The sequence below is a fragment of the Vidua chalybeata genome, chromosome 6, assembly GCF_026979565.1.
Source record: "Vidua chalybeata isolate OUT-0048 chromosome 6, bVidCha1 merged haplotype, whole genome shotgun sequence".
Lineage (NCBI taxonomy): Eukaryota > Metazoa > Chordata > Aves > Passeriformes > Viduidae > Vidua > Vidua chalybeata.
The window spans coordinates 39,625,880-39,653,846 of NC_071535.1; the positions used below are offsets into that span (position 1 = coordinate 39,625,880).

At 38.6% G+C, this 27,967-nt stretch overlaps 1 protein-coding gene across 18 annotated transcripts in view; it reads right to left on the bottom strand.

The window, feature by feature from the left end:
* CELF1 (CUGBP Elav-like family member 1) overlaps nucleotides 1-27,967 on the bottom strand; it is a 68,886-nt gene that overhangs the window by 25,939 nt on the left and 14,980 nt on the right. For 8 of the 18 annotated variants that reach the window (XR_008431381.1, XM_053945172.1, XM_053945168.1 and 5 more), the window contains 8 exons: nucleotides 26,247-26,287; nucleotides 9,793-9,980; nucleotides 8,924-9,006; nucleotides 8,475-8,523; nucleotides 5,200-5,334; nucleotides 4,924-5,003; nucleotides 4,369-4,530; nucleotides 2,939-3,020 (listed from right to left, as the gene is read on the bottom strand). Coding sequence is in view for 17 of the 18 variants with exons in the window: in XM_053945172.1 (XP_053801147.1) it covers nucleotides 2,939-3,020; nucleotides 4,369-4,530; nucleotides 4,924-5,003; nucleotides 5,200-5,334; nucleotides 8,475-8,523; nucleotides 8,924-9,006; nucleotides 9,793-9,970 (769 nt within the window). In the remaining variant the exon portion in view is untranslated. The remainder of the gene's footprint in view (nucleotides 1-2,938; nucleotides 3,021-4,368; nucleotides 4,531-4,923; nucleotides 5,004-5,199; nucleotides 5,335-8,474; nucleotides 8,524-8,923; nucleotides 9,007-9,792; nucleotides 9,981-26,246; nucleotides 26,288-27,967) is intronic. The other 10 variants (XM_053945170.1, XM_053945169.1, XM_053945164.1 and 7 more) reach the window with 4 other exon arrangements.

Below are 27,967 nucleotides of genomic sequence, written 5' to 3' on the forward strand. Positions count from 1 at the left end.
ACCCAAGTGCGACAGATCCAGCAAGCTCATCATGAGGGATGAACAGGAAGGAGCTCAAAAGCAACTGGCTTAATACTAGTTACTGATCTTTGCTACATTGCAGTTTCTTGCTATAATTGAAAATTTTTTTCTTTGCCCAGATAGATGTGGTTCTGGAAAAGGCCAGGTACTCATTACACCAGATGAAGACTCCAAAGGACAGAAATTTTCAAGCAGTGTTCTCTTCAGTCAACAAAACATAGGAGTTAAGCCAGGGTCTGAGAGCTCATGTGCACGCTACAGAACTTGCCTAGACACCAGGCCAGTAACTTCTCCCACTCTCATGTCCCTCCACACCCTTTGTATGTGGACAGCAGTAACTGCAAAATTCTTTCAACAAAGGCCTCACACCACAGAGGCCACAAAGTCATGGCTTCAACCCACCATCAGCTGAGCATCAGCATGTTTTGTTTGGTCCCCCTGGCAGGCAAGAAGCAATAGTCAATTGTGAGACAATTGTCAAGTGGCAACTTGTGACCACAGGATCAACCAACGCATGTGCAGGCTGGTCAAACATACTGGAAAGGAAAACAGGAAACCTCAGGCATGCTGTGTGTAGAGAGCAAGGAATACTGCAGGGGAGGAAGGGATACCTGTATTTATGAATTTTACCGGTCAATTTACTCATCTGACTCACCTTCATTTTGAGCCACCACTTTTGAATGAAACCATTTGGTCAGTACTGACTGTATTTTGCTCTCTTTTTCTGCCAGGGGATCCATTAAAATGGATCTCCTCCTGAATTCTGTATTTTAACCATCCTTTGGTAGACTAGCTCCATTCTTCCAAGTCTGCCTCCCTTCACTTTTCCCTTTTTGTCTCTACCTTTGATTATTTAAACAATTCCTCCTCTTTTCATCTGACTTCAGACAATTCCTAATATTTATTCCCAACATAATTAAAAACAAAACTAAATTAATCACCCTTCAATTAACAACATCAGAACATCCTAAGCAGAGGTAGTATCATCTTTTGGATAGTCAGTAAGACCTTGGGAGCAAAGCACACATCTCAAATAATTAAAACATCAGTTTTGTAATTTAAGCAGTAAACAGACAACATAAGAATGTGACAATGCATTATAAATGAATTATTTTCTAAAGTTCTTCTAATACCTTTAGTATAGTTTGCTTGTTTTTTTAAACTGTTTTTCAGTTGTTTTCTGTTTGTGGCAGGATCCGTTTCCTTTGGCAAATTTAGTTCCCAAAACAAGCAGATTCTTTCTTTATTTAGATTTTCAAGATTCCATTGTAACATAAAAGGATGAAGTTAAAATCAAGAAGTTTTCTATTTAGTTTTATTGTGCTACAGAGGGTTAAAAGTGCAAGCATTGGAGCTAATGAAGAATAGAGCAGCTTGTTCCTTACTGAAGCAGTTTGTCATTTGCACACTGCACCTGTCCTCTTGTCATCACACTGTTTTCCCATCTGCTTTCAAACAGCGTCGAGATTACATTTTGTCTACAAAGTCTGATAAAGTGTGGGATCTAATAACCTACTTAATTTTTCTTTCTATGAATTTCAAGAAAGGAGATCAGCTGAGATATTATCAAGACCTTAAAACTACAATTTTTTTGGTAGGGAATCACAGATTTGGAATAACTATGCAACATACTATTTATATGTCTGTTTTTTCAGTTTTTAAGGTGTGGTATGATTTTGTTTTGTTTTGTTTTTTAATAGTGAAGAAAGAATTACCCTGGAAACTTCTCAATCTCAGATAGTTACCCCCTTTGCTCTGCCCCAGTCCTTACTGTTGTACTTTCTTCTTTATTACATCTTATTTTTAAGCAGACACAAAAGGGGAAAAGGCAGGATCATGTGCACAACAAAATCCATTATAGATCACCCCCACCCCAGGATATTAGTGAAATGGTTTGGAAAAAAAAATTGCTTTTTGCAAGAGTCTTTGGTCTAAGAGCTCTGAAGAGGTCTAACATGAAAGAAGTCAACATAGCAAGCTGAATTTAGAATCAATTTCCAGTATAAATCAAAATTCTTATAAATGAAAATATAACACTTCACAAATGCTTGTAATTGTTACTGATGGGTGCACCAGCCAACACAAGTCAGATCTACAAAGACACTTTTGGATGAACTTCTGCACAGAAAGGGCACATGATATTGGCAACTACTGTAAAACTCCAGGAGGCAATTTGAAAAGTTCTAAGTCTTCAGTATTAAAATCAAAACTATAGATTTCTCTGCTGAAGCAGAAAAATTTAGAGAATGTGGTGAATGGAGTTGCTAACATGTGTTTTATTATTCCCAACTGTGTGAAGACAAAAGGGACAACCAATTTACAGCTCCAGGACTGCTACACTCAGTGAATATTCTGACTAGCAGTCCACAGCAAGGAATTTGGCTCACATCTATGAAGCTATTTTCCCTAACAGTAATGGCGTAATGAACTGTAATTCAAACGAATGAATAAAAGAATCTGAATGAAGCACTAGCTCACATTCCTAACAACAATGTATTTCCCACTTAAATGCTTTGTTCTTAAATGCACTGAAAATGCAAAAACTGAGAATCCGGAATCACTGAAAACATGTGCATTAGTGAGTGCTTATTTCAAACTACAGTTCTTCACATATGCACCTGTTTGGATGAAAACAAATACAGAGAGCATTCTTTTTGCTACCCATAAGGGAAAATAATTTTAAATGCCAGAGGTTGGGGAGATACCACCACTTACCTTGGGGACAATAGTTAAAATAAAATTAAGAAGGAACAGCCACACTTGTAGCAGAGAATTCCTATCATTTCAAAGGAGTAGGCAAACACAAGACTACTTATTTCAAATGAGATTAAAATGCCTACAGCCTTTTGGCTACTTTGTCTACCCATGTTCTCTTTTGTTTGGCACTGAATTTGTCTTCTGGTGGAAGAAAACTCACCTCCCATTGGGTGGAGGCTGCTCAGTGTGTTCAGGTTCCCAGATGAAGCAGCTGCTGTCTGCTGAAGGAGCTGCAAATAAAGCTAGACATTACACCAAAAAACAAAACAAGAGTGAGAGTGAGGGCTGGCTCTGCTTCTGGGAGAAACTGCATCACACCACAGCCAGAGCGCCGTCACAAATGAATTCCTGCAGCCCATGCACCACATCATAGCAAAGCGTAAAGAGAATCCCCTGAACAACACAGCCAGAGCACCACCACAGTGAAGCTCCACGTAGCCCATGCAGCAATTGCAGCCAAAGCAACAGCACAATGATTTCCTCACTCAACATCAGCAATGCTGAGGGAAAATTATAGCCAACACACCAAGACAAAACCAGCAGAATCAGTAGTGAGAGAGAATTCCTATTCAAAGCACCTAAGGCAGGATTGCCAACCCTAAGGATATGCTACCTAAAAACAGACTGTACAGCTGACACTGCGAGCATGGGACAAATGGCAATGCCATACCAAAATGAAAGAGCCACCAGGAGAGGGAACCTCTTCTACTCTCCTTATGCACAGTAGACATAAAAGATATTTCAAGCTTTAGCTCAGAAGGTTTTTAGAGATTTCCAAATCCTTTTTCTATTAACTAGCTGTTATTAAAAAAAATTTCAATCTACCAAAACTAAAAAAGTAGTAAGAGAATTGTCCCATTTCAACTATACAGCATACCAAGAATGAGCTGAAATTTTCCTTTTCTGTTCCTCAGACTTAATATTACATGACTACAGTTGTCAGAGCTACTCTGGCAACTCTTATGAGTCACAACATATCAGTTTTTGAAAAGTTCATCCTTTAGGAACCCAGCAAAATCAACTGAAATTAAACTGCAGTAACCCTCTGTTACATCATTTTTGCTAAACAGAATAGCTCCTCTCTGTCTTCTGTAGGGTTTGCTTTTATTCGGTTGGTTGTTGTTTGGGTTTATTTACTCTGCTTCCAATCTGATCATCCTTTCTATTTGGACAGTACCAAGTACTGTTCAAGTTTCACTGGAAGAGGATGACAGAAATAAAGGAAAATGATACAGGAATACAAGAACTATGTCATCAGATAGGCATGAGAAGGGCATTTATATGGTAAACACTGAGGTAGTACTATATAAAGAAAAAGCACATTCTACAGAACGCAGGAGAAAAACCCAAGGTTTCTGTAATTAGGGCCACTGTGACTGGGGCTTAAATCTTCCCGTAAAAGTATCCCAGCTAGATGAGAGCACATAACACGATTTCAGCCTTCTCATCCACAAAATGGGGATTAAGAATCCAGCTCCTATCACTCCTATCTACCAGGAGCCTTCTAAAAATGAATATATTAAACACTGCAAGACAGTCAAGACACTCCCATCCCTGAAGAGATGAAAAGAACCCAAATCAGAAACTCACTGCTAAGTACTGGGGTCCAAGTGTGTTGAGACCAGCCAGGTTTCCCCATATTGAGGCAGCACTGATCTGTTGCATTTGTTGCTGAAGTTGCTGAGCAATTCGTTTCTGCTCTTTATCCTTCTGCGTGTCTGCAAATTTTACAACAATGGGAGAAGAGCAACCCTGCAAACAGAAATTCAAACAATTACATACGTGCTATCCCCAGCAGTCAAAAAATACTGAATTAAGACCCAAGCATTGGAATCATTCCCCTCCTCTTCTATGCATACATACAGACATATATATTTTTTTTTTTTTTTTCAAACAGAACATTTCATCAAACGCTCCAAATCTTGTTTGCTTTTAATTCTATTTTGTATTTTGGTATTTTCTCTGCAGATTAAGTTTCTATCTCCAAGTTTTAAAATAGAGCAAAACAAACACAAGGGTCCAGGACAGTTTTTGTGAAGAAACACACAACTGCACTTGTCCTTCTCTCTGCTCTCTAGTCCCTGAAACTCCATAGTGACTGCCTGACAATTACATCTGCTCCTGACACCCTCTAAGTTGTTTTACCTCCATGGTTTGTGCTTGGTGCATTGCTTTGATTGCTGTTTGTGCCATGGCTCTTGTTGTAAAAGTCACAAATGCACAACCTAGGGAAAGAATAAAAAGGAATCAAATTGTTCACTACCTCCACAATTATTGAGATGAATACAGGAACGAAAATGCTTACTGGGTAGGGAGGGGGTGTAGGTGGGAATCACAGAAAAAGCTCAAATGCCAGGTTGAATTGCAAAAGGCTGCATCCAGCATCCTCAAACTGCCAAAAAAGCTTCTTGCTTTGCTTACCTCGGCTCAGGCCATCAGGGCCCCGTAATATCCTGCATTCTTCAATCTGCCCAAAGGGGGAGAACATCACTCGAATATCATTTTCATTGCACTTCTTGGATATCATTCCAATAAACAACTTCCTATCTTCTACTGCTAAGGAATCAAAAGATAAAGACTATTACCAGCAAATATGTGCTTACTAGATCTTAGGTCTTCTCTGTTAACTGCAGTTATTTTCATTGTCTTTAGGATGTGGGCTTATCAAAACCAGATTGCCAGTAATGGGCTATGTCTTAAACTTAAGAGGATGCATATGAGGTACTGCAATGAACCTGACAGATGTCTGTTTTATGATTTTATGTTTATGAGTTGCTGACTATTTTTAACCTGTAACAACAGGAATGCAAAAAAAAAAAAGGAAAAAAGTAAGACAGATTCAGCATTTCCCTGTATCTCTTCAGTTCTAGGTGAGAGAAGGCTTGAATGTGGATTATTGGACTACTTTCATTGTCTTTTCTCTGCTTATTCTATCTTCAGACTACCAACATATACCTAACTGCATATAAACAAGCAAGTGAACTGCAAAAAGCTTCTTTTTAGCCTCATGCCAATCACCTAAATTTCAATATGCCCATTTCCTCATGCTCCTCTATCAACAGTGGAAGCAACAGCAGTTGCTAAAACAGAACACTTTTACTTCTGTTAGTGATACGCCCATTCTGATCTGCACCAAAAGCACAAAAATAACACCTCAAATCAAACCATGGAATGTGTGGTACCATTTCTTGGCTCTAAATACTGATGCTAATATATTAGAGTTCAAGAATACCTTTCAGTGTGCAGACTCTTTTAAAATAAATGGTTCAGAAAGGCATTTCCCTTAACTTTTCAGTTAGTTGTTACTAATGTCAGCTAAAGGTCACTTGAGTGAGTGGGGTAAATCTGAATTCAGAGCAGATATTTATACTCTCAATTTACTTACTTAAGGATGCTGATTACCTCTAAAACACTTTCTTTTAAAGGATGAAGTGAATTATTCATAATATCACTTGAAAATATAAAACAGTTATACAACATCCATCACAATATAAAATGATGAAGACTCTAGTACATTTTGAAGCTTGAAAAAGTCTTCTCCTATTCAATGCTACAGTGAGGGGAAATCAACTTATTTGTTGAGTCTTCTACAATGCTGGAAAGGAAGACTCCAAGCTATTCCAGCAGACATGACTTTAACTGGCCATTAAATCTTAATGTTGTACCCAATCCATTTTCTTATGGTCTTAGAGCAGAAAGCTGCTTTCAAATCCTTTTAGCAGACCATTTTAGTTCAAGAGATCCAGAATTCCTTGTCTTGGTGGCAAGTTCAAATACTCTCATAACTAATGCTTTCTTATTTATTGTTGTCACCTTCACTTTTTACTAACACTCAGAGTTAAATAATAGCCTCAGAATTAACATCCTAAAACTCCATTGAATACTTTTTAAACTTTCCGTTACTTTCCCAGGATATTTGTATGTGTGTTTGTATGTAATGCAAGGTCAGTTGTAGTTCAGAGAACCTATTCTGTTCTCTTCCCAAAAATACTTCAAAAGAATGACTCCTTTCTAGACATATTTACACAGGAACGTGTCCTGTATACCCGTGGAGGAATGTGCAGATGGAACTGCACCTACTATATGTTACCCATACATTCCATCTTCTGTTTTCTATTATATTAAGAGGTAAGCTTTCTCAAATCGGGACTATCTTCTCCATGATGCAACACAAACTACTGCAAATGAAGAAAATAAAATTCAGCTGAGCCTAGAAAGGCTGAAACTACAGGATGCTACATGCTTTCTTTGCTTAGGTTGCAGCAATACAGATACATACATATTTAAACATGTATGTATGTATGTACATAAAGGAAAGGCATTTCTTATAAGGAAATGCATGGATAAATGATCATTTACCCAGTGGTAGATGACAAAATTCTTAATCCACCTGAAATGGCCAATGTGCAGAAATATTCAGGTTTTTTTCTCTGCTGAACTGCTGTTAATTCTCAAACTCTCTTGTATGCTACAAGTATTTTTGACTCCCACCCTAGCTGCATCGGGCCTTGCTTCACATTGGACAAACACTTGAAAAAGCATTTCTAGATTTCATAAAATCATAAAATAGATTGGTGTAGAAAGGCCTTAAAGATCACCTAGTTCCTTTGATTAGACCAGGCTGCTTAAAGCCCCATCCAGACAGGTCTTGAACACTTCCAAGGATGGGGCACCCATTTCCTCTGGGTAATGTGTTCCAGTGTCTCACCATCCTCACAGTAATGAATTTCTTAATAAAATCTAATCTAAATCTCTTTCAGTTTAATACTGTTATCCCTTGTGCTATCACTATACTTCTAGATAAACAATCCCTCCGCATCCTCCGTGTAGGCCCCCTTCAGGTACTGGAAGGCTGCTAGAAGGTCTCCCTGGAGCCTTCTCTTCTCCAGGCGGAATAACCCAGGATGCAACACAACCCCAACTCTCTCAGCCTGTCCTCATAGGGGAGGTGTCCATCCCTATGATTATCTTGATGGCCCTTCCCTGAGCATGCTTCCCACGTCCATGTCTTATGCTGGGGTCCTCAGAGCTGGATGCAGTACAATAGATGGGGTCTTACAACAGCAGAGGGAGAATCGCCCCCTCAACCTGTTATTCCCTCTTTTAGATACAGCCCAGGATATGACTGGTTTTCTGGGCTGCAAGTGCACACTGCATGTTTATCTTCATTTTTTCAGCCACCAAGTCCTTCTCAGGGCTGCTCTCAATCCACCCATCACTCAGCCTGTATCCATGTTTGCAGCACCTTGGCCTTGCTGAACTTCATGAGGTGGACACAGGCCCACCTCTCCAGCCATCAAGGCTCCTCTGGATGGCTTCCTTTCCCTCTAGGGTATCAACCACAGCACTCAGCTTGACATCACCCATGAACTTGCTGAGGATGCACTCAATCCCACTGCCCATGTCCCCAACAAAGAATTAAACCACCTTAGTACAAAGAAGAACTCACTGGATGTTTCCCTAACTGACAACATGGTTCTACCACAAGCAGCAGCGGGAGAGATACTCTGAGTCATGGAATTTGAGAGACATTACTCACACTATTACTGAAAACATACCTTTCTGCTTTCACTTTTTTTTCTTTTAAAAAACTCAAATTCAAGACTTCATCAAAAGCTGTTAAGCAAAAGGGAAATCCTCAAGCTTTCTGACTAGCACAAATGATGACACCAAACTGAGACTTTAGTAAAGCTTACCATTACTCTTTTCACTGTCAGCTGGTTTCATCTGGATAGGATGGTGCATCTAAAATGTAAAAAGATTATTTAATCCCAGATACATTCACTTCATACTATATGAGATACATCACATAAGAATTGTGAAAGAAAGAAATTACAGCCTAAATTGCTTCTAGAGAGATGCATATGTAACACTACAAAAATTCCAAGAAAAGGCTTTCCTAAGGTATGCCATCATTCCTCCTCAGAGTATTATAAAAGCCATGCCCACCCACTTCACTGCTATATCATTCTTTTAAGTACTCCAAAATTCCCAGAAGATCTGTTATTATACAGATCTTATAACACTGATCTTTTGAATAGTTTTTTACATTATTTTAGGGCAACATAATGTGTTTGTGCTTCAGTGGTGCTGGAGCTCAGAGAAACAAGACAAAGTTGTGAAGAAAGCAGGGCTCTACTCTTACCCCTGGGAGGATCTTCATGTTGTGAAGAGCATTCTGTGCTTCTAGTGCAGCTTTACGGGTATAAAATGTAACAAAACAGCACCCTGCAATTGAAACAAAATGTTACCCAGGAAAGAACACCCAGTCTTGGAGAGCTGTACAGAAATTACAAGCTCCACTTCTATCCTTCCAATGTAAAATGTATGATAAGTAGAAGAGGTTAGGCACTGAAACAGGTAGGTGCTATTGTTTATGGAAGTTTAAGAAAGATTTCCAACTGTAGTAAAATAGAATATGTTCAGAACTGACCCAACATCACCACTACACAATTAAAACACTTTGATAAATCTGTTGGCTACTTAATTTTCAAACTCAATTATTTCCTAGTACCAAAACCCTACCTAGCTTCACAGGAAATACTGCATATAACTGAACTGCAAATCCAGGCACAAAATTTAGTAAGGATTTAATGTTTATACGTATTCGATTAATATGAACAACTAAAACACCAATTTCATATTTATCTGAAACTGTGTCCCATCCAGCCACATTTTGATCATATCACAGCACCACAGTGATGCTCTCTGGAGTAACACAGTATTATTGGATGTTCTGCTTTGCAATTATAATTCATACTCTTAAAGCATCTCCAGCACTGCTGAGCTCTGAAAGAAATTATGATTTTTCTGAGCTCAGTTAATGACTGGATCACAGTTCAAGTATAATTAGCCAAACATTTAAGTAAATGCTTTATAAAGTCTGGGCTTGCAGGCACACCTGGTCACACAGAGCTCCTACAGGGCTGTTTGAATAAACACACAGCTAAGACTGGAACTATGTGAAAGTGGCTGAAACCCCAAGTCTCACAAGAGAAGTACCAAAGTTCTCACCTTTGCTTTGAGGAGGGTTTTGGCTCCTGTCCCGCAAGACATTGATTTCATAGACAGCACCATACTGTTCAAAAAGTTCTCTTAGATCCTTCTCACACCAGCTCCGTGGGACTTGACCCACAAACATTTTGATAGCATCTAGATCAGGTTGGTCTGGGTGATCCAGTGTGCCATTCATTTTCTTTGTGCTAAGAAAAACAAAAACGAATTTCTGGTTTATATCTTCCTACAAATTCTAAACAAAAGCATGCTTATGGCAAAATTAAAGAAAAAAATAATTTTCTACACATACATAAATGTGTATGATGAAAATATACATATAAAAGGGGACTCTTGCACATTCTCAGTATGCATACCAGAGTACATTTGCATTTACTGGCAAGCTATGTACATGGAAACGAAACACACTCTACACAGCTGTTTAAAACTCTGTTTCCACAATGTAGTCAACATGTGGGATTCAGGATATAAATCTGCTGAGATAACTGAAAAATAACACTAGTTCAGCCATGTAAAATTTTACAGAAAAAGAAACCAGAACTGAAAGGAACTTAAGCTCAGACTACCTACAATCCACTGAAGTTATCAGTAACCACTGGAAATGAGAGAATATTATTACAACATTTTAAAATGAGACTAATTGTAACTGTTGCCCAAGGTGAAGCTCCATCTTAGAACAGAGAAACAGAATAAACTGATCCAACGGTAAGTTTCTTTAAAGGTTTACAAGGTGATACTTCTGTGAATCTAGGGAGCTTTCAACAATAATTGGCAAATAACCAGGCTTAATTTGTACATGAAAAGGCTGGGATTGGACAATCCAGTTAGTCACAACCTGAATCAGGTTCAATAATGACAGGATTCTAACACAGAAAAAAAGGTCACTTAGACTACAACACCACCGAAGTTTTGAGTATGGGAATCCTCAACAGGTTCCAAGGCATTCTGTCTAGTCATATGAACTGTTTACAGCTATTAATAAAAGTTGTGTTATGCTCCACCCAGCCAGTTGACAAGCTCTACACTGCTCCCTGTATTGACTCTTCATAATTTGCTAGGTGCAGTGTGATGCCTGTTATGAGTACTCCCAGCCTGGTGCTCTAGAGCACCTCTCCCTGCAGAAGTCTGACTGTAACAACACCCTATTGTAGCTATAGTGATTAGCTGGTTAAAATTGCTGATCAATCCCTGCATCATCTCGAAAGGACACAGGGAGTGGAACAGCATCTGTACAATGATTCCCCCCACCCCCAAACTCTTTGCTAAAGGTGGTCTTCTTCCAGAGCAGTCAGTTCTCTTCATGCCTGCTTTGTTCCTTTAAAGATAGTTTGAATGGCTTATTAACTGCACATGATAGTAAACAGTATTCCTCTCACTGTCCATCTGAAATCGTATTCCCCCCTAAAAAGAACTAAAAAAAAAATCCAAGCCCAGTACTGTTTAGTATTTTTCCCATCAATACATTGGTGTTCAGAGCCTAAGGAAAAACTGACGTTAGAGAAAGCTCATAATTTTACAGCTGTATGAACAGACCTCAAAAACAACAAAACTTCTTACTAGAAGGAAAGGGAATCATCCTAAATCCTTTCGCTCCTCTCCACCTTTCCACTCAGAAAGGATCAGCACCTCTCCAAATAGCCAAGGGAAACATCACCTTTTACAAAGATGTAAACTACCTCTTTTCATTTCAGATAAGAACAATTGGAAATTGTTTACCCTCTCCAATAATTTCAGCCCTGCTTTCCATGTGCTTCAAGAGCACAACATGGCTACTGTTAACTGGGCAACTCTTAACATGACCTCAACAGTATTCAAGGAATATTTTACTCTTAATTAAAATGTTTAGTCTGGAGTCATTAATAGGGAAGAACAGAAACAGTTCTTCCCACAAGTGATTTCAACAATCCATTTTATAATATCTGCACCTGTAGCATACCACAAGCAATATAACTAAAAAGTTTTATTTCACCTTAGTCCTTTTTGCCACAATTATCAAACCATTTTCCCCCTCATCTAGAAACCAACATCAATCTTCCATGACCACTAGGATTTCTTCAAGAAAACAAACTGCAGGCTGTCCTATCTCTCCTTCCTGTCCCCCTCTGTACCAACAGACAGCAGGGGCTTGAGACAGCAATTCCAGCTGTCATTTTAGTTATAACTTAGACATGAAGAGAAAATACTTACACAGGGCTTGCATTCAAGGAGCAATGGTCCACCATCATCTCTGGGAGGAAATCCAACTTGAACGCAGCCATCACCTCAGTCTATGACAAACTACTAACACTAAATCAATGTACTGCCTAACCCCCCAACAAATCCACTTCCAAAAGTCCTGCAGGTCTTAACACTCAGCCACGCAAAAAATACTCAAACCACAGAAACAGAAGCTCAGGGAGACCAGCAATAGACACCACAGAAACAGGCTGGACTGGGAAAGGGACATGGAATCCCAGATTAAAAAGGGGATGTGACCATGTGAAGGGAGGCTCAGCTTAATACACAATGAAAATGCTGATGCACTGGGCTTGTTTTGTGCAATTTTCCCTGGCGAAGCAGTACTGAATGCACTGTCAGATAAACAGAGTGTCAGATCCATGAAGATAGCAATGGGTAACAGAGCAGAAAGAATACAAACTCCAGTCTTTCCAGCCCCAACTAACTCCTTGTCTCCCAAAATGGCAGACCAAGGCCTTGAAGTTCAGACAAGCACTTTCCAAATCAGCAATACTAAGGTGTGAAGTCGTGAAGTCAAGAGGTTCCTTCACCATAAATATTTTTAATAGTTGATTTCACTCTCTTCACCTTGTACTCTACTATTGACACTCTCAACTTCTATGGCAAAAAATGCCAAATACAATTTTTCTCCAAACATGCCAAAAAAATAATAGCTAGGAAGATCTGATTATTCAAAAATTCCCTAACAACCACAGAACATCAAAACCGATTCCTTTTATAGAAGCAAAACACACACTGTTCTGGAAACAATACTTTGTCTAAAAATCCAGATATACAGAGTCTATAAATGATCAAGAAAGGGAAAAAACCCAGTGATTTACTGAAAACTGTTTAATAATATTTGAGAACACCGATCAGAACCCCTCAGCTGCTTCATCATTAAAACAGACGTAGCACGTTGATCAAGGAACTGTGAGATGCATTTATATACACAGTGCAGGCTTCTTGTTAAATCTCCAGTACCCAAACTAATGGGGAGATAATGTGGCTAAAACTGAATACACTGTTGAATGCAGAAATATTTGAGTGGAGTGAGTGCTGCAGAGGCAGCTGGGTGTGTTGGAGCACTCCAGGAGGGATGGTTAATTGGAGGCTAACATGAAACCAGAAACCCCTATATACAGTCATTATAACCACAAAATAACCTCTCAAAGCATCAAGGATTGCATGCTGGAGCAGCTGTGATCACATCTTTCTCCTCTGTCAATGACTGCAATATGTACTTGCAGTTATTCCGACTGGCCAGTATACACAGCTTTATTTAAGCTTGCACAGTTACAGTATGTCAGTTGTTTTTTTCATAAATAATGTTTCCAACCTCTGAAGAAGAATTTTAAAAAGAGAACATTTCTTATCTTTTGCCAGCAGTGAGGTTAATTAAAAGGAGCTAGGCCTTGTAATACAAAGAGATATGCATGCACTGCAAAATAAGAGAGGACATGCATTTCTTACACATCAGATATTCAACAGTAACTACTTCATGCATGCTCTTACTATGTGATAAATGCAAGAAAGCTTTCTCTTTTAAAAAAAAGGTGAAAGTTATCTGCTAAGTAACATTGTTAAGAACATGCAAATAGGCATTAGGGAGCACAGGTCAATTTTTCAGCTTTCATTAAATGAAATTGTTCTGTTTACATATAGACACATATTACGGACTTCCCACTTGAAAAATGCCATGTTGAGTAAAGCCCATCATATTCATCACAGTCAAATGTTAAATTGATCCTAGAGCCCATTTAATGCATTTGTCTAAAATGAGACTGCAGAGAAAAACCTTTCAGATTTATATGATTAGAACAACAGATTACAGGGTGTGATTCCTAGATGACATGAATCTATAGACCAACACTGTAAATTCTGGCCCTATCCAGGAAGACCAGAACTCATTCCTTATGGTCTTTCACTCATCTTCAGCTTTTTCCAGTAGCCAGTAAAATGCCCCAGCTGCCATGCTCACTGTAGGTTCGATGAAAGACAATGCTGGCAAAACATAGTCTAGAAAATGGGTTTTAAAAATGTTACTGAGATTGATTAGTTTACTGAACAAAATCACTACACCATTACAATTTGATCCTATGCCCACCCTTTTCCCCATCTCTCTGCTCCTCAAAATCAGTCCTATCTTCTTCTTCCATTAAGACAAAACTGCAATGCTATAGGCGCAATTTGTTGGAAAGGAAGAATCAATACTAGAATGGTGAATAAATACCTGAAGATATGTTAGCCAAGACTCAGTGCCTCTGGGTGCCATAATTCTGAAGTAATGATGGCAACTTCAGTGACAAAACAGTGTACAAATGGGTTTGGTTTAGTGTTATTTAGCTGAAGACTTCAAGCTAGTGAAATGAAAAGACCTACAGACTTCACTTGTGAAAACATCAGGAGTGGAAAAAGATGGTATTTCACTACTGCACAAAAATAAGAATTAAATGAGGAAAAAGTGTTTCTTTAAAATTAGAAAAAAACAAAAGTCATCTTAACCATTTCTCACAAAGAAAGAAAAAAAAGGGAGCTAAACACACTTATTTTTTGCTCAGATGTCAAATTCCTGCTGGCTTCCAGAGCCATTCTTTGACTGTTTCTATTCAAAGGATAACAGAAACAATGTCTGAAATTCCAAGCTCCATGGACTGTAGCTACACATTTAAATGTGGTGCTCATCTGACAATATGAACATTAAAAAACTACTACGTACTACACATTAGATCTCAATTTTTGCACTTCTGAAGCCCTAGATGATGTTGCAGAATGTGTCACTATATGTGCTCCTCAGAGACTCTAGAGTACAAATATTGAAAGTTTTTTGCTTTTTAAGTTTACAGAATTACATCACATCCTAGGGCAAAAAAATCCCAAAAATTCACCACAAAACCAAAAATCCTGTATTATATTTTCTTTCCTAAGAAAGCCTAGTTTTAATGAGCAATTAACTCTGAAAGCTGAAGATAATACCATCTTTTATTTTATACATTCTGTACTCAGACAGCATATATAAGTCTGAAGCTGAGGGACTACTGGCATGGTGAGAGCAAGCTATGGGAAAGGATGTAGGCTATGGGGAAATCAGACACTGTGAAGTTCTGAAGGAGACAGGTCCTAGAATAAACTTCCCCTTGTATTATCTGTGCATATCCAGATTCTTACAGTGCTGCTGAATTGCAGTTTTGTTTTTAAACTGATAACCCCTAGGTTACATGCATCAAAATACAGTAGTTGCTCATTAATATTTTGTTGTTTCATTGTTGATCGTGTAAGCATGTGGTCAGAATGTTTTCTGCTTGTGTTGAAATCCAAACTGTCTCCCCATGCCTCACTGGGTACAAAAAGCCCCTTACCTACTTGCCAAAACTGCAGTTTCTTCCTCTGCCAATCTCTTTGACTGCTATGCACTGTGGGTACACAAATCTCACACACTGAGAATACTGAATACTTTTGGGCTGCCTACAAATCAGATTAAATTAACTGAAAAACATTTTATTTATGTGAACTTCTGTAGAATTTCCCAGGTGTAGAAAAGGGATAGGAGGGGAAGACAACTGCCTTTACCTTGGCAATACCAAAGTTTTGTGGTGCTCCCTCTTATGCATTTATCTGAGAGCAGACAAACGAGATCTAGACACAGATGAATTTTTAAAAATCAGGTAAATAAATTTAATTCTAATAATAGATTCTACTATAAGCTTTTTCCCCCCTCCCCTTCCTCAAAATATTTTTGGGGAAAAAATTTTGAGGTACATCAATACATTCCTGATCCACTTCTCTGGCTTGTGAATGAAGTCCTGTAGCTTCTACTTCAATTAATTCTGTGAAAGCTCAAAAGTAATGAATTATGAACTTTCATCTGACTGAAGAATCCCCAGGACTCCCAACTCTGCCAGCAGATGAAACAGCAAGTCACCCAGCCTTCTGGCTTACATGACAAGGCTTTCTCTGCCTAAGTACTCTCAGAAAGAGAAAAATGAAACAGCAGCTAAACATACCTTTTTTGATAGTAAAGACAAATTATAGCTGTAAATTATATAAAATTTATTTTGAAAATTTAGGGAATTACTTTTCTTGAAATGTGAGATGAAACTTTGCACTGAAATGAAGAAATTTGTTATTATAATTAATTCTAAACAGTGAAGCTTATAAAAAGACAAGAGACAAGAAACACATACAGGTACATTTTTCTCTCAAATTGTTTATGGGCCTCCTCAAATACATATGCTTATCTGTTCTATCTGCCATGCAACATACACTTCACACAGAATCTCCTTCCCCACAATTCACAAAGCAGTTGGAGTTCACAGGAGTAAAACAGAAGTCTAGCAAAGGCAAACTGAAACTGTTAAGAGGAAACACTTCTTACTAAATTCATAAACAAATAAATAGTGGTCGTGACTTCTGTAATCCTGTCAAAGCTTGACAAGGCTTGAACACAATTGGATGTATGCAGAGATATTTTCCCCACTTTTTTTCACTGCACATATATAAAAATCCCAACTATTTTTTTAAAGAGATAATCCATGGGCTACCTGCCTCAAAATACTGCATGTAAGAACTACACCTTCTAGTTAACATTAGGAAGGAACAACTAAGTAATGTCATCTTTAAACACAGCCTAATCAATAAAGATTTTAGACCCATTTGTGTAATGCACATTGTATTAGGCGTTATCAGAAAGAAATCAAAAACCAGAGTATGTCCAGTCTGGCAGTTCCCAGCATCTCTAGTCACATCTTTTTACATTTCTAAATCAACACATGCAACACAAAACCTTCATGTGAAAATAGATATGTTTGAATATATATGTTTGAAGACAATGTTTAAATTAAACACACAAAATTACTGCTTCTCTGTAACCACTGATAACACAACTATGAGGTGGCAAAGCATTTTATAAAGCCTGTGTAAGTCTGCTTGATAAAGTGGTTCTGAACTAAGCTGGTCAGGAAATCAGGAAAGACATGTTGCTTGAAAATGATGTTTCAGAGAGAAATCAAGAGATTGAAAGCTGTGGTAGAAGAGAAGGCTCTGTTCCCAGCTTTGTACCAATTCAGTGCAAAAATCCAAGCAACTTCCTTTAGCTCTTCCATTTGCAGATGTCACACAGACATACCAGGAGGCAGTGATGTTTTCCTGAGGGACAGAGAACTATGACTACTGTTTGCTATACAATACACCCATACATTAGAGAGGCAATCCATAACACAAATATGCCAATACATAACAAATGCAGAATTAAAAAAAAAAAACAAAACAAAACCTCTTTCTATGGATATGTTTTAGCTTAGATTAAATCCCATATATCTCAAGATCCTTCAAGACTTTTCCCTGTTTATTTATGTGTAGACCACAGCCAACAGACAGAGCACGTCAGAGCTACTTGCTCACTCATGGAAAAAGAGAGTTGAATGTTCTATTCTGAGTTCCCCTTCACTTAATGCTAAAATATCAGTAACTTCATGTCTTGATACATTTACTGGTCTGACAAATTTATTTGAATATGAACAATGGATTCAAATGTTTTCAAGAAGGAATCATAGAATTACAGAATCATAGAATGGCTTGGGTTAGAATGAACCTTAAAGATCACTTAGTCCAACCCCTGCCTGCCATGGGCAGGGACACCTTCCACTAGAACAGGTTGCTCAGTGGCCCATCCAATCTGGCCTTGAACACTTCTAGGGATGAGGCATCCACAAAGTCTCTCAGCAATCTGTTTCAGTACCTCACCACCCTCATAGTAAAGAATTGCTTCCTAACATCTGACCTAAACCTGTTCCCACTTTGAAGCCATTCCCGCTTGTCCAGTCACTACATGTCCTTGAAAACAGTCTCCATCTTTCTTGCAGGCTCCCTTTGAGAACTGGCGATGCTGAACAGTTCTGCTTTGACTGCCATTCATTTATTGGTCTGAACAGTCTAGGTGTCTCTCTTGCTTTTACTTCAAACACCAGGCAGTGAAGTGAATGCATGTGACTGCACAAATTGTCAAAGGGCATGTGTGGCTATTACTTTAGGCAGCTTGTATCTCCAAATCACCTTTTCATATGACAGCAAAATCCTAATGACTGATACAACAGCATTCCCCCTCTGAGAAAACGAGAGAGAGAGCAAGAGAGAGAGAGAGAGAAGAGAGAGAGAAAGAGAGAGAGAAAGAGAGAGAGAAAGAGAGAGAGAAAGAGAGAGAGAAAGAGAGAGAGAGAGAGAGAGAGAGAAAGAGAGAGAAGAGAGAGAAGAGAAAGAGAAAGAGAAAGAGAAGAGAAAGAGAAAGAGAAAGAGAAAGAGAAAGAGAGAGAGAGAAAGAGAGAAAGAGAGAAGAGAAAGAGAAAGAGAAAGAGAGAGAGAAAGAGAAAGAGAAAGAGAGAAGAGAGAGAAAGAGAGAGAAAGAGAGAGAGAAAGAGAGAGAGAAAAGAGAGAGAAAGAGAGAGAGAAAGAGAGAGAAAGAGAGAGAGAAGAGAGAGAAAGAGAGAGAGAAGAGAGAGAAAGAGAGAGAGAGAAGAGAGAGAGAGAGAGAAAGAGAGAGAGAAAGAGAGAGAGAAAGAGAGAGAGAGAGAGAAGAGAGAGAGAAAGAGAGAGAGAAAGAGAGAGAGAAAGAGAGAGAGAAAGAGAGAGAGAAAGAGAGAAGACATATTTCAGACACAGGTTAGTACATTTTTGGAACTTCTTGGCAGGATAGTGCAGATGCAACAAACTTATGTGAGTAGAAGAAGAGATTAGACAAGTACTTGGAGGAGACTCACCAGAAGCTACCAGACAAATCACAAGAGGTGAGGTTCTGAGCTTAAAACAGAGAGGCTGAGTGGCCACCGAGTCAGTTTTGTGGTGATAACAAACACTAGAGGGTATTAGCCTCTGTGAATGGCAGTGATAGGCCTAGAACATGCTAAAGAGCAGGAATTTACCTATGCATAAGCTATTCAGGAACTGAATTACATACATATGATGTAAATGCTCATTAAAAACATCTGTACTATATTCAATTGCTTTAGTAAGTAACACTAAATCCTCCCCAAGAGCTCCCCCAACACCACAAGTTACACAACAAAAAAAAAACCCTAAACCTCTGGACTTCAGGAAATGTAACGGCACAGACAGCTATATATAAACTTTATATACACAGCAGTATATAAACTTTCCTTTCTTTTTATAATGCCTTGCAATTGCTTTCACTATACCACCACACAACTGATGAACAAATTCAATCTGTGATATACTCAATATCTGGCTCACTCCTGAGGACAACTTACACCAAATGGCAGACAGCAGCTCTGCAATATGAGAGCTTATCTATCAGGAAACAGGTTACAACATCTGTTCAAATCCAAGAAGTCAAAAAAAACTCCACCCCAAACTGCAACTAAGTCCTGCTCTGCCAGTAACTGCTACTGACAGCACATCTAACAAGAACTTGGAAGAAGCTGAATTACCAGTCCTAGGACCCTCTTATAACACATGTATGAAGTCCACGAAGTTTAAGGCAGTGGCCTACAAACTTGTTCAATTTCCCTCTCATCTTCTGATACACACTGCCTCTTCATCTGCTTGCCTGAGAGGGGATGCAGGATTGCTGTGAATATCCTGACAGGGCTGTGGGGTTTGGAATTCTGCAATGTGAGCAGCCCACAGCTCTGCAGACAATGATCTGCTTCTCCAGGACAGAACAGCTGCATGATGCTATCCTGAGTTTTACTCTCCTAGTGCACAGCTGTCAGCTACCACAGCAGCATGAGGTTGCTAACCCAGTGCTTGAACCGCTGCAGCTGTGTCTGCTGCTTCAGTGATGATGCTACAAAGGCTTGCACAGGCACTACCAAAGAGAGAAAAATGGAATAGCCTGGCCATGAGTCTACCTCCTGACAGGGACCTAAAACATCCATCTGACTATAAAATCTTTCATTACCCTATTGTCAATAAGGAGTATGAAAGCTGATAGCCTTCACAGCATTACCTTGAGGTATATCCAGCTATTCTTTCCAGAACCTGTATCTATTATTTTTTTACATAAAAAACCTCCAAAGAATTTCAAATAGCTCAGTCTGCTATAGTGTTATGTACAGAGTGACAAAAAACTTCAGTTAGCATATGTGGATTTTTCCAAAGGCATACAGTATGTACTCACCCTGTTTTCAAGGAGAGTACTTGTGCAGCACTAGGACAGTAGACTACTACATTAGCACAGTGAAATAAGGAAAAAATAAGCCTATATGTAAGTAAAATCTTCAAATTAAGACAGTTTCCTAGAAACTTCATCTTTTCTTTAGTGTTTAATTATCTCCTTCATATACCCATTCCCCAATGATATATTACATACTTACATTCATCTTCATATAAATATAAGAAGAGATACCTGGATTGTTTTCTTTTCCTTATACTGGAATATATTTTCTTCTAGCTTTAATTTTGTAATTAAAGTTCTCAATGCAGTGATCTGAAATTTATGTTACATTTCTGTCTTTCCCTGATACATTTTGTTTATTTTGCAGATTTCCATGTTTTTTTTCAGACTATGGGAACAAAGAGGGAGTTGTGAACACAAATCATAGTTGTGAATTTAAAACTAAGGTACAGGACAGAGGAAAACTTATTGTGATGCAGAGAAGTATGGCTGAGAAGACACTGTATAAAAGGGACCAGACACAAAGCATATAAGCAAACTGCTAAAAGACCAAATAATGTATCTGAAACAATTAATGCAAATCCCTTAGAGCACCAATACCTGTAGAAGAGATAACAACAAGCCATAATGCAGGCTCCCTAGAAAAATTAATTTTGTCAAATCACAGACAAGGAGTAAACATCACATGGTTAACCCTCTTTGCAAGACATTTTACAATTAATAATTGATATTAGGGAAAAGCATTGATGGGCAATTGCTTTTAAAGCAGACATGTACAGGTTTCTTCCCCTTGTTCTAGTATACTAGTTCTAGTATATGTTCTAGTATACTAAAGACAACAATAACAGAAACAATTTTAAAAAATTAAGCTTTTTATCCTTACCTCTAGGTTTTGGTCTGTTTTGTTTTGGGTTTTGTTGTAAACAGATGTGAAATGTCTATTTCAGGTACTGCTTAAGCAGTACAGTAAGGTATGTAAAAGAAAAATTCACTTTTAAATTGTGTGTTTTAAAAACATATGCAAACATTCCAGTAGTTTGATTTTGAGAAGCATTTTGAATTTTTATAATCACATTGCTAGAACATAAAAATGCTTGCACTCTGCAAGAGACAAAAAACTATGGAAACCTTAAGTACCTAAGAGAGATTGGGAAGACCTGTAGACACTCTGGCACTGCAGGCAGAAAAAACTTCTTGAGAAAGTAGGAAAAGTGGCTTGGTCACAACAATAGTAAGAGGAAATGAAGACAGCTGTATGACACAGGAGACAAAGCAGGAAATTAGTATAAGAAGAGAGGACACACATTTCTACCCTGTGGAAGGACAGGGGACAGGATGAAACATTTTAGGCAGCGGCAAGGTTCGAGGTTTCCCCTTGCACCCTTTTTTTTTGTTTATTGAATGAATTCAGACCCCAACACACAGAAATACAGAGGACAAATCACACTTGCACTTCCATGCTCAAATCTTTACTGGAAGAGAACAAGAATGTAATGCCTGCAAGCAATCTTGTGCTGAAGGCAAGGTACAGATTCCACTTAAGAGTGTCTTTGCCCTCTTTCTCTCTCCTAAATGTTGCCTCTGAGTTTGTTTTTTTTTTTTTTTTTTTTTTTAAAGATGGAAATAGCTGAAAGTAAACTCCTGGCCATCTTTTTGTGCAAGAAACAACCCTGCAAGCAATTCTATGTAACAGAAAACTTTGTTTCAACTTTTTTTACCTTGTCAATACAAACACAGTACCCAATAATCTCGTTTCAGGTATTCCTGTATTTTCCTGCCATTTCCTGTATGACATGAATCTGCAGCTCTGTACTTAGTCAAAAAGATACACTGGAAAAAACGGTTTTGCAATCTCTACAATATTCGCCAGATTTTTAAGGCTTCATCTACATGTTTTAGGACAGTCTTCTGACACTGAAACAGAGCCAGAAGTTATTCCTCTAGTAAGGACCTGGAAATCCAGTCATTCTTGGAAAGCTCTCAACAGTCTGCTTGTCCTCAAGCCAAACATGCCATAAAGCATTATAGCAGGCAAAGCAACTACATTTACACAGAGAAGGCTATGTGGTTGCATATTGGACCCAGGGGGAACAACAGAACCAGGTATACAATTCCAAGACGATACCATGTACAAAGACTGTTATATTTTTATATTATTTATATTAACCTGCAGGAGGAGAACCTCTGAATCAAAAAAACACTTTTAAGTTTATGGCAAGCAACACATCTTGTGCACATGTAAACGAAAACCTTAAAGTAAGAACTGGCCAGAGTCACTTTTTTTTACTTAAGAAATGTAACATGTTATCTTAACTCAAAGGAACAAACTACAAATTATTATTCTCCTTACTGAAATGTCTTAGAATAGCACTTAGACACAATTAATTTTTTTTCTGATAGTCTTTTTTTTCTTCTTCTGAGTTTCAAGAGAGCTTTTGGACTAAAAGCAACAAGTCTCAAGTTTCACTGTCCTTTGTGGCCATCAGAACAGTTGGACAAACCATTTTGAGGAGTCCTTTAATCTCAATTTGTTTTTATGAATAGTACGAGATACAAACAATACTATACTACAAAAAGTCACTATTTCTCATTTCATTTTATCCAAAGGAAAGCTTTTTGTTGCATGCTACCGAAAGAAAGTTGAAACATAGCTTAGACAGGGGCTCTCAGTTGAGTGGGAGGGTCCCAGTTGACTGGAAGTTAGCAAATGTTATGCTCCATTTACCATGAAGGGTTGAAAGGAGGATCTGGGGAACCACAGGCCTGTGAGCCTGACCTCTGAGATGGGGAAGGTCATGGAGCTGATCATCCTGAGTGCCATTACACAACACGCATAGAACAAGCAGAGGATCAGGCCCAGCCAGCAGGGGTTTCTGAAGGGCAGGTCCTGCTTGACCAACCTGATCTCCTATGTCAAGGTGACCTGCTGAGTGGATGAGGGAAAGGCTTTTGATGTTGTCTACCTGAACTTCAATAAAGCATTGACTGAGTTTCCCACAGCATCCTCCTGGACAAGGTGACTTTCCATGATGTGAATGGGAGTACTCTTTGCTGGGTAAAAGCTGACAGGATGACCAGGCCCAGAGTGTGGTGGTGACTGCAGTTACATCCAGCTGATGGTTGGTCACCAGTGGTGATCCCCAGGGCTCAACATTGGGGCCAGTCCTGTTTAATCTCTTTATCAATGATCTGAGTAAGGAATCGAGTGCATCCTCAGCAAGTGTGCAGGAAACACCAAGCCGTGTGGGAGTGTTGATCTGCCAGAGGATAGGAAAGCTCTGCAGAGAGATCAGGCTAGGCTGGATCCACGGACTGAGGCCAGCTGTGCGCAGCTCAACAAGGCCCAGTGCCAGGCCCTGCACTTGGATCACAACAACCCCATGCAGCGCTACAGGCTGGGGGAAGCGGGGCTGGAAAGCTGCACAGCAGAGTAGGACCTAGGAAGGTTGGTTGACAGCAGCTGAACATGAGCCAGCAGTGCCCAGGTGGCCAAGAAGGCCAATGGCATCCAGGCCTGCATCAGCAATAGTGTGGCCAGCAGGACCAGGGCAGTGATTGTCCCCCTGTACTTGACAATGGTGAGGCCGCACCTCAAGTGCTTGTGCTTGTGTCTTGGCCCCTCACTACAAGGATCACACTGAGGGGCTGGAGCACATCCTGAGAAGGGCAATGGATCTGGTGAACGGGTCTGGAGCAGAAGTCTTACACGGGGAACTTGAATGAGCTGGGGTTGATCAGCCTGGAGAAAAGGAGGATGAAGGGAGATTGTATTCTCTTTACAACTAACTGAAAGGATGGCGTACTCAGATGGGGGTCAGTCTTTTATCCCAAGTAACAAGATTAGACAAAAAATGGCCTCAAGTCACACCAGAAAAAGTTCAGATTGGATATTAGGAAGATTTTCTCCACTGAAAGGATTGTTGAGCATTTGAACAGCCTGCCCAGAGAAGTGTTAAAATCTCCATACCTGGAGGTACTTGAAAAATGTGTAGATGTAGTGCTTAGGGACAGGTTTAGTGAAAGACTTGGGAGTGTTAGGTTAATGGTTGAACTCAGTCATGGCATCATGTCAAGAGTCTTGTCTCCATCTAGACTCTAGTCATGGAATCTTTAAGGTTGGAGAACACTCTAAAGATCACAATCTACAATGTTTTAATGCTCATTTTTATCTCCATGCCAAAGACTTACATTTTGGAAGGGGCTCATATCTCATATGCAGAAATTTTATTTGAACACAGACATGTTTCAGCATGGTAAATGTGTGTATGACAAGAGTCAAAACAGAGATAGGACTGACTCCTTATCTCAAAGCAAAGCTGACTCCTCCTCATTTTTATTCTCTGTACCAGACTAGAAGCAGAATGCCATCAATTTTATTCTGATGTATCTCCGCAGTGTTAATCATGATGAGGCATTTCATACTGGGAGGTATACAAACAATTTTATATACCATTATTAGATGTTCAAGAAAAGACTCCATCCTCTTCCATTTGGACACCCTTTGCATTCACATTTAGGCAGATGAATTCAATTTTACTTTGCTCTTAAGATGAGAAACCACAGATCTTGCACCAAATCAAAACAACTTATTTTCATCAACCAAAAACTTGGTGATTATCTTGCTATTTAAATATCTGTTTGTTTTGTTATTTAAGTAATCCAAATATATTGATTCTAGGCCTGGGTTTTGCAATTGGAGAATCCCATGAGTTTGAAAAACTAGGTCTAATCAGTTTAGTCTGTCTCAAAAGATCAAAATTCTTCAGAAAAAAGCCACTAACAATGATCAGTATTCTCTCTTTCCAATCTTCTGTATGGTCCAAATGGACAGCAAAGGAGTAGGAAGTGCAAAACACAGAACACCACTCATTAGAAAAGAAGTTGAGTGTTTTGCAACCCATACAATGCCTGGAGACAAATGTCCTCAAACTGGTACTTCCAAACACAGAAGTCAATCACCAATTCTCTAAAAAATCACTTGAAAATGAAGGTGTTCCTGGATTTCTTAAACCAACTTTAGATCTTTCTACCCTGGTGAGTAACATTTGGAGAGACAGGATATCCTGAACTTCAAAGACAAATTTATTTTTCTTTCTGATATAGACATAACTAAATTCTTCCCAATGTATTTATGAAAACTGTAGCAAATGTCTGTCCATAGCAGAAAACAACTCTTTCCTCAAGACAATATAAAATCTCAATTTTCCCTGGTTGTGTACAGATCAAAACACAACTTAAATATTTCTCCCATAGCAGAGGTAATTCACTGGAAGAAGAAAAATCACCAAACTTTGGTTGTGGTGATACTGATAGTGTTACTTAACACAGCAGTTAGAAGTCAATTGTCTCTGAAGTGAACTGAAACTCTTGAAGTGCACAGTACAAACAGTCTGATATGTTCTTTTGTACTCCTCTGACCACACAGTAAATCATTCCAACTTCCTAAACCAGAGAAACAACTAGATCACAGAGGAGCTTTTTACTGGGTTGTCAAGCTGACTCCATCTATAATGCAAGCTACCATGAGAACCAAACATAACCAAAGGACACAGCACTAAACCCTCAGCTGGAAACTGAGAAAGGGCCATTGTCTCAGCTGCCACATGAAACTACACCCTTACTGGACTTCTAGCACAAAGAAAATTGCACCAAAAGATCCTCACATTTGACTCTATGCATTTTCATACTGGACTGTGTTCCCGTTCTACTGCACATAATCAAATCTGTCTCAGCCCAGAAGGAGTTGTTCCACTAAAACTCACCTTTAGGGTTTCATGTACTACAGAATACTACAGATTTGTTCTGGTCAAGAAATTACTATGAAGACATGCATTTCTACTTTGCAGTTATGTTTCTAAAATTATTAAATTACAGATAGAGTTAAAGACACCTATTGACTCAGTACTTGCAGTCCTGAACTGTTAACACTCCCAACCCCCTTTGGCGGTACAAAGGCAGGAAACTGCAGAGTTTAAGGTTCAGGGAGCACTGCTCACTGCAGTGGAAAATGACTGCTTTCATCACTGAATGTAAAAACAACACCTCTCTAAACCTTTATAAGGAAGCTCTACTACACAACTGAGGGATACAAACTTTAGTTGGTTCATACCTGCAGCTATGCACCTCTGTCCAGCCGTTCCAGTCTTCAGTCTAAAAGATAAGGAAAAACACATATTGAGGACTCCAGAATTAGCATCAGATAGTAACAAGCATTATATGAACTCTACCTGATAAAGCACTGAGGACTGGGAAAGTGAGCATATTTCTAATAACAGAAGTCATCATGAGGGTAATAACCATCAATGCCATCAAAACTGAAGCAGCATATTTCAAATATACAGGGTAAATGAAAGGGTGCACAAAAATGGACTGCAAACACAACATGGCTGAAAACAGAAGTCTTAGAGCTTCCTAGCAATGTTCAGTGGACCTATGCCACCTATCTGGCCTTTTGGCTGTCACAACAGAAGCAGCTACCAACAGCAGTAGCCACAATCCTGAACTCCTATATGGCGTTATTTTGACAGCTGTAGCACTAACAGACGACCATGAACCTGCAGAGGGGAACTCTAATGTATGACTGCATAAATGGAAATGTCTCAAAAAGCACTCAATTAGGGAACACAGAATTGAACAACACAAGGGAAAAAAAGTTATTTCTACATCTTAAGCAAATCATCAGCCAGGAACCATACAGATTTTCTGTACTAGCACCTCATATCTAGGGGATGCTACTTCATGATTCAGAATTCTCTTTTTGCAAACTCAGTAACAGACTCTCAAAACAAGCTAGTCTGCATTTAAAAACAAACTTGGGATTTTTTATTTTGAGGTTTCTTGACTTTTTTTTCTCCCTCAAATAATTTCTTCTCTGCCTCCTCCTGGGTTATTTTGCAGAACTACACTCATGTCAGTCTAGCAGTATTTTACAGAAAATCCAAATCTATTTACTTACCTATAGTTACCAAACTAAAAACTGCATCCACCAGCAAGCAGCATTATACAAGGCTATCTGAGCCTGTATAATTGACTGCTTTGCAGGCCCCTACTTAACCTTTGTTCTATATTTTTTTTAGTAAGTGAGAATAAGCGAGCCACATCCTCTTCTAACTTGCCATGTAATATACTTGGTTATTTATCACATGTATTCATGCCCTCTTTTTTAAAGGGAGCTCTCTTGAGAAATTTCAATTCTTCTAAATTCTTCCTGTTTGTTCAATTTATTTAATAAAGTGCTAACGCCTCTAAAGGAACAAAAAATCCTAAACACAAGAACAAAATTAATTTTCTTATAATATTTGTTGAAAACAAAACCCAAACCATGAATCCTGACAAACATAAAGCAGTTATCTGAAGTGTGTATTTTCAAAATTATGATTTTTTCTTTCTTAGAATATTACTCAAAACTGACTATTGTTCAGAGAACACTTCACATATTTATTTTGGTTCTGTTTCAGAACAACATTCTGGATTATGAAGCTCCAATTTGTGATTGAGACAAACGTTACCTTAAGACAGTTCTTCCACCTCAGCCAGATTCCTCTGCTTTTCTGTAGTTTAATTACAAAATATTTGTTTACGGCCAAAAAAATGGTCTTAGATTCCTGCTAACAGACCTTCTTTATGCCCAACTTCTAATATCTTCAAAACAGGTAACATAAATTTTTTGCTTACATGCTAAGTTATATTCTTTGATAAACAGCTTTCAGATAAAATGAATGCTTAACAATATCTATATAAACAACTTTTTGATGGTAAAAAGAAAATCTTCACTTCACACATGTAACTAACACTCTAGTGAATTTATTTTAAAACTTCAAAGAAACCAAA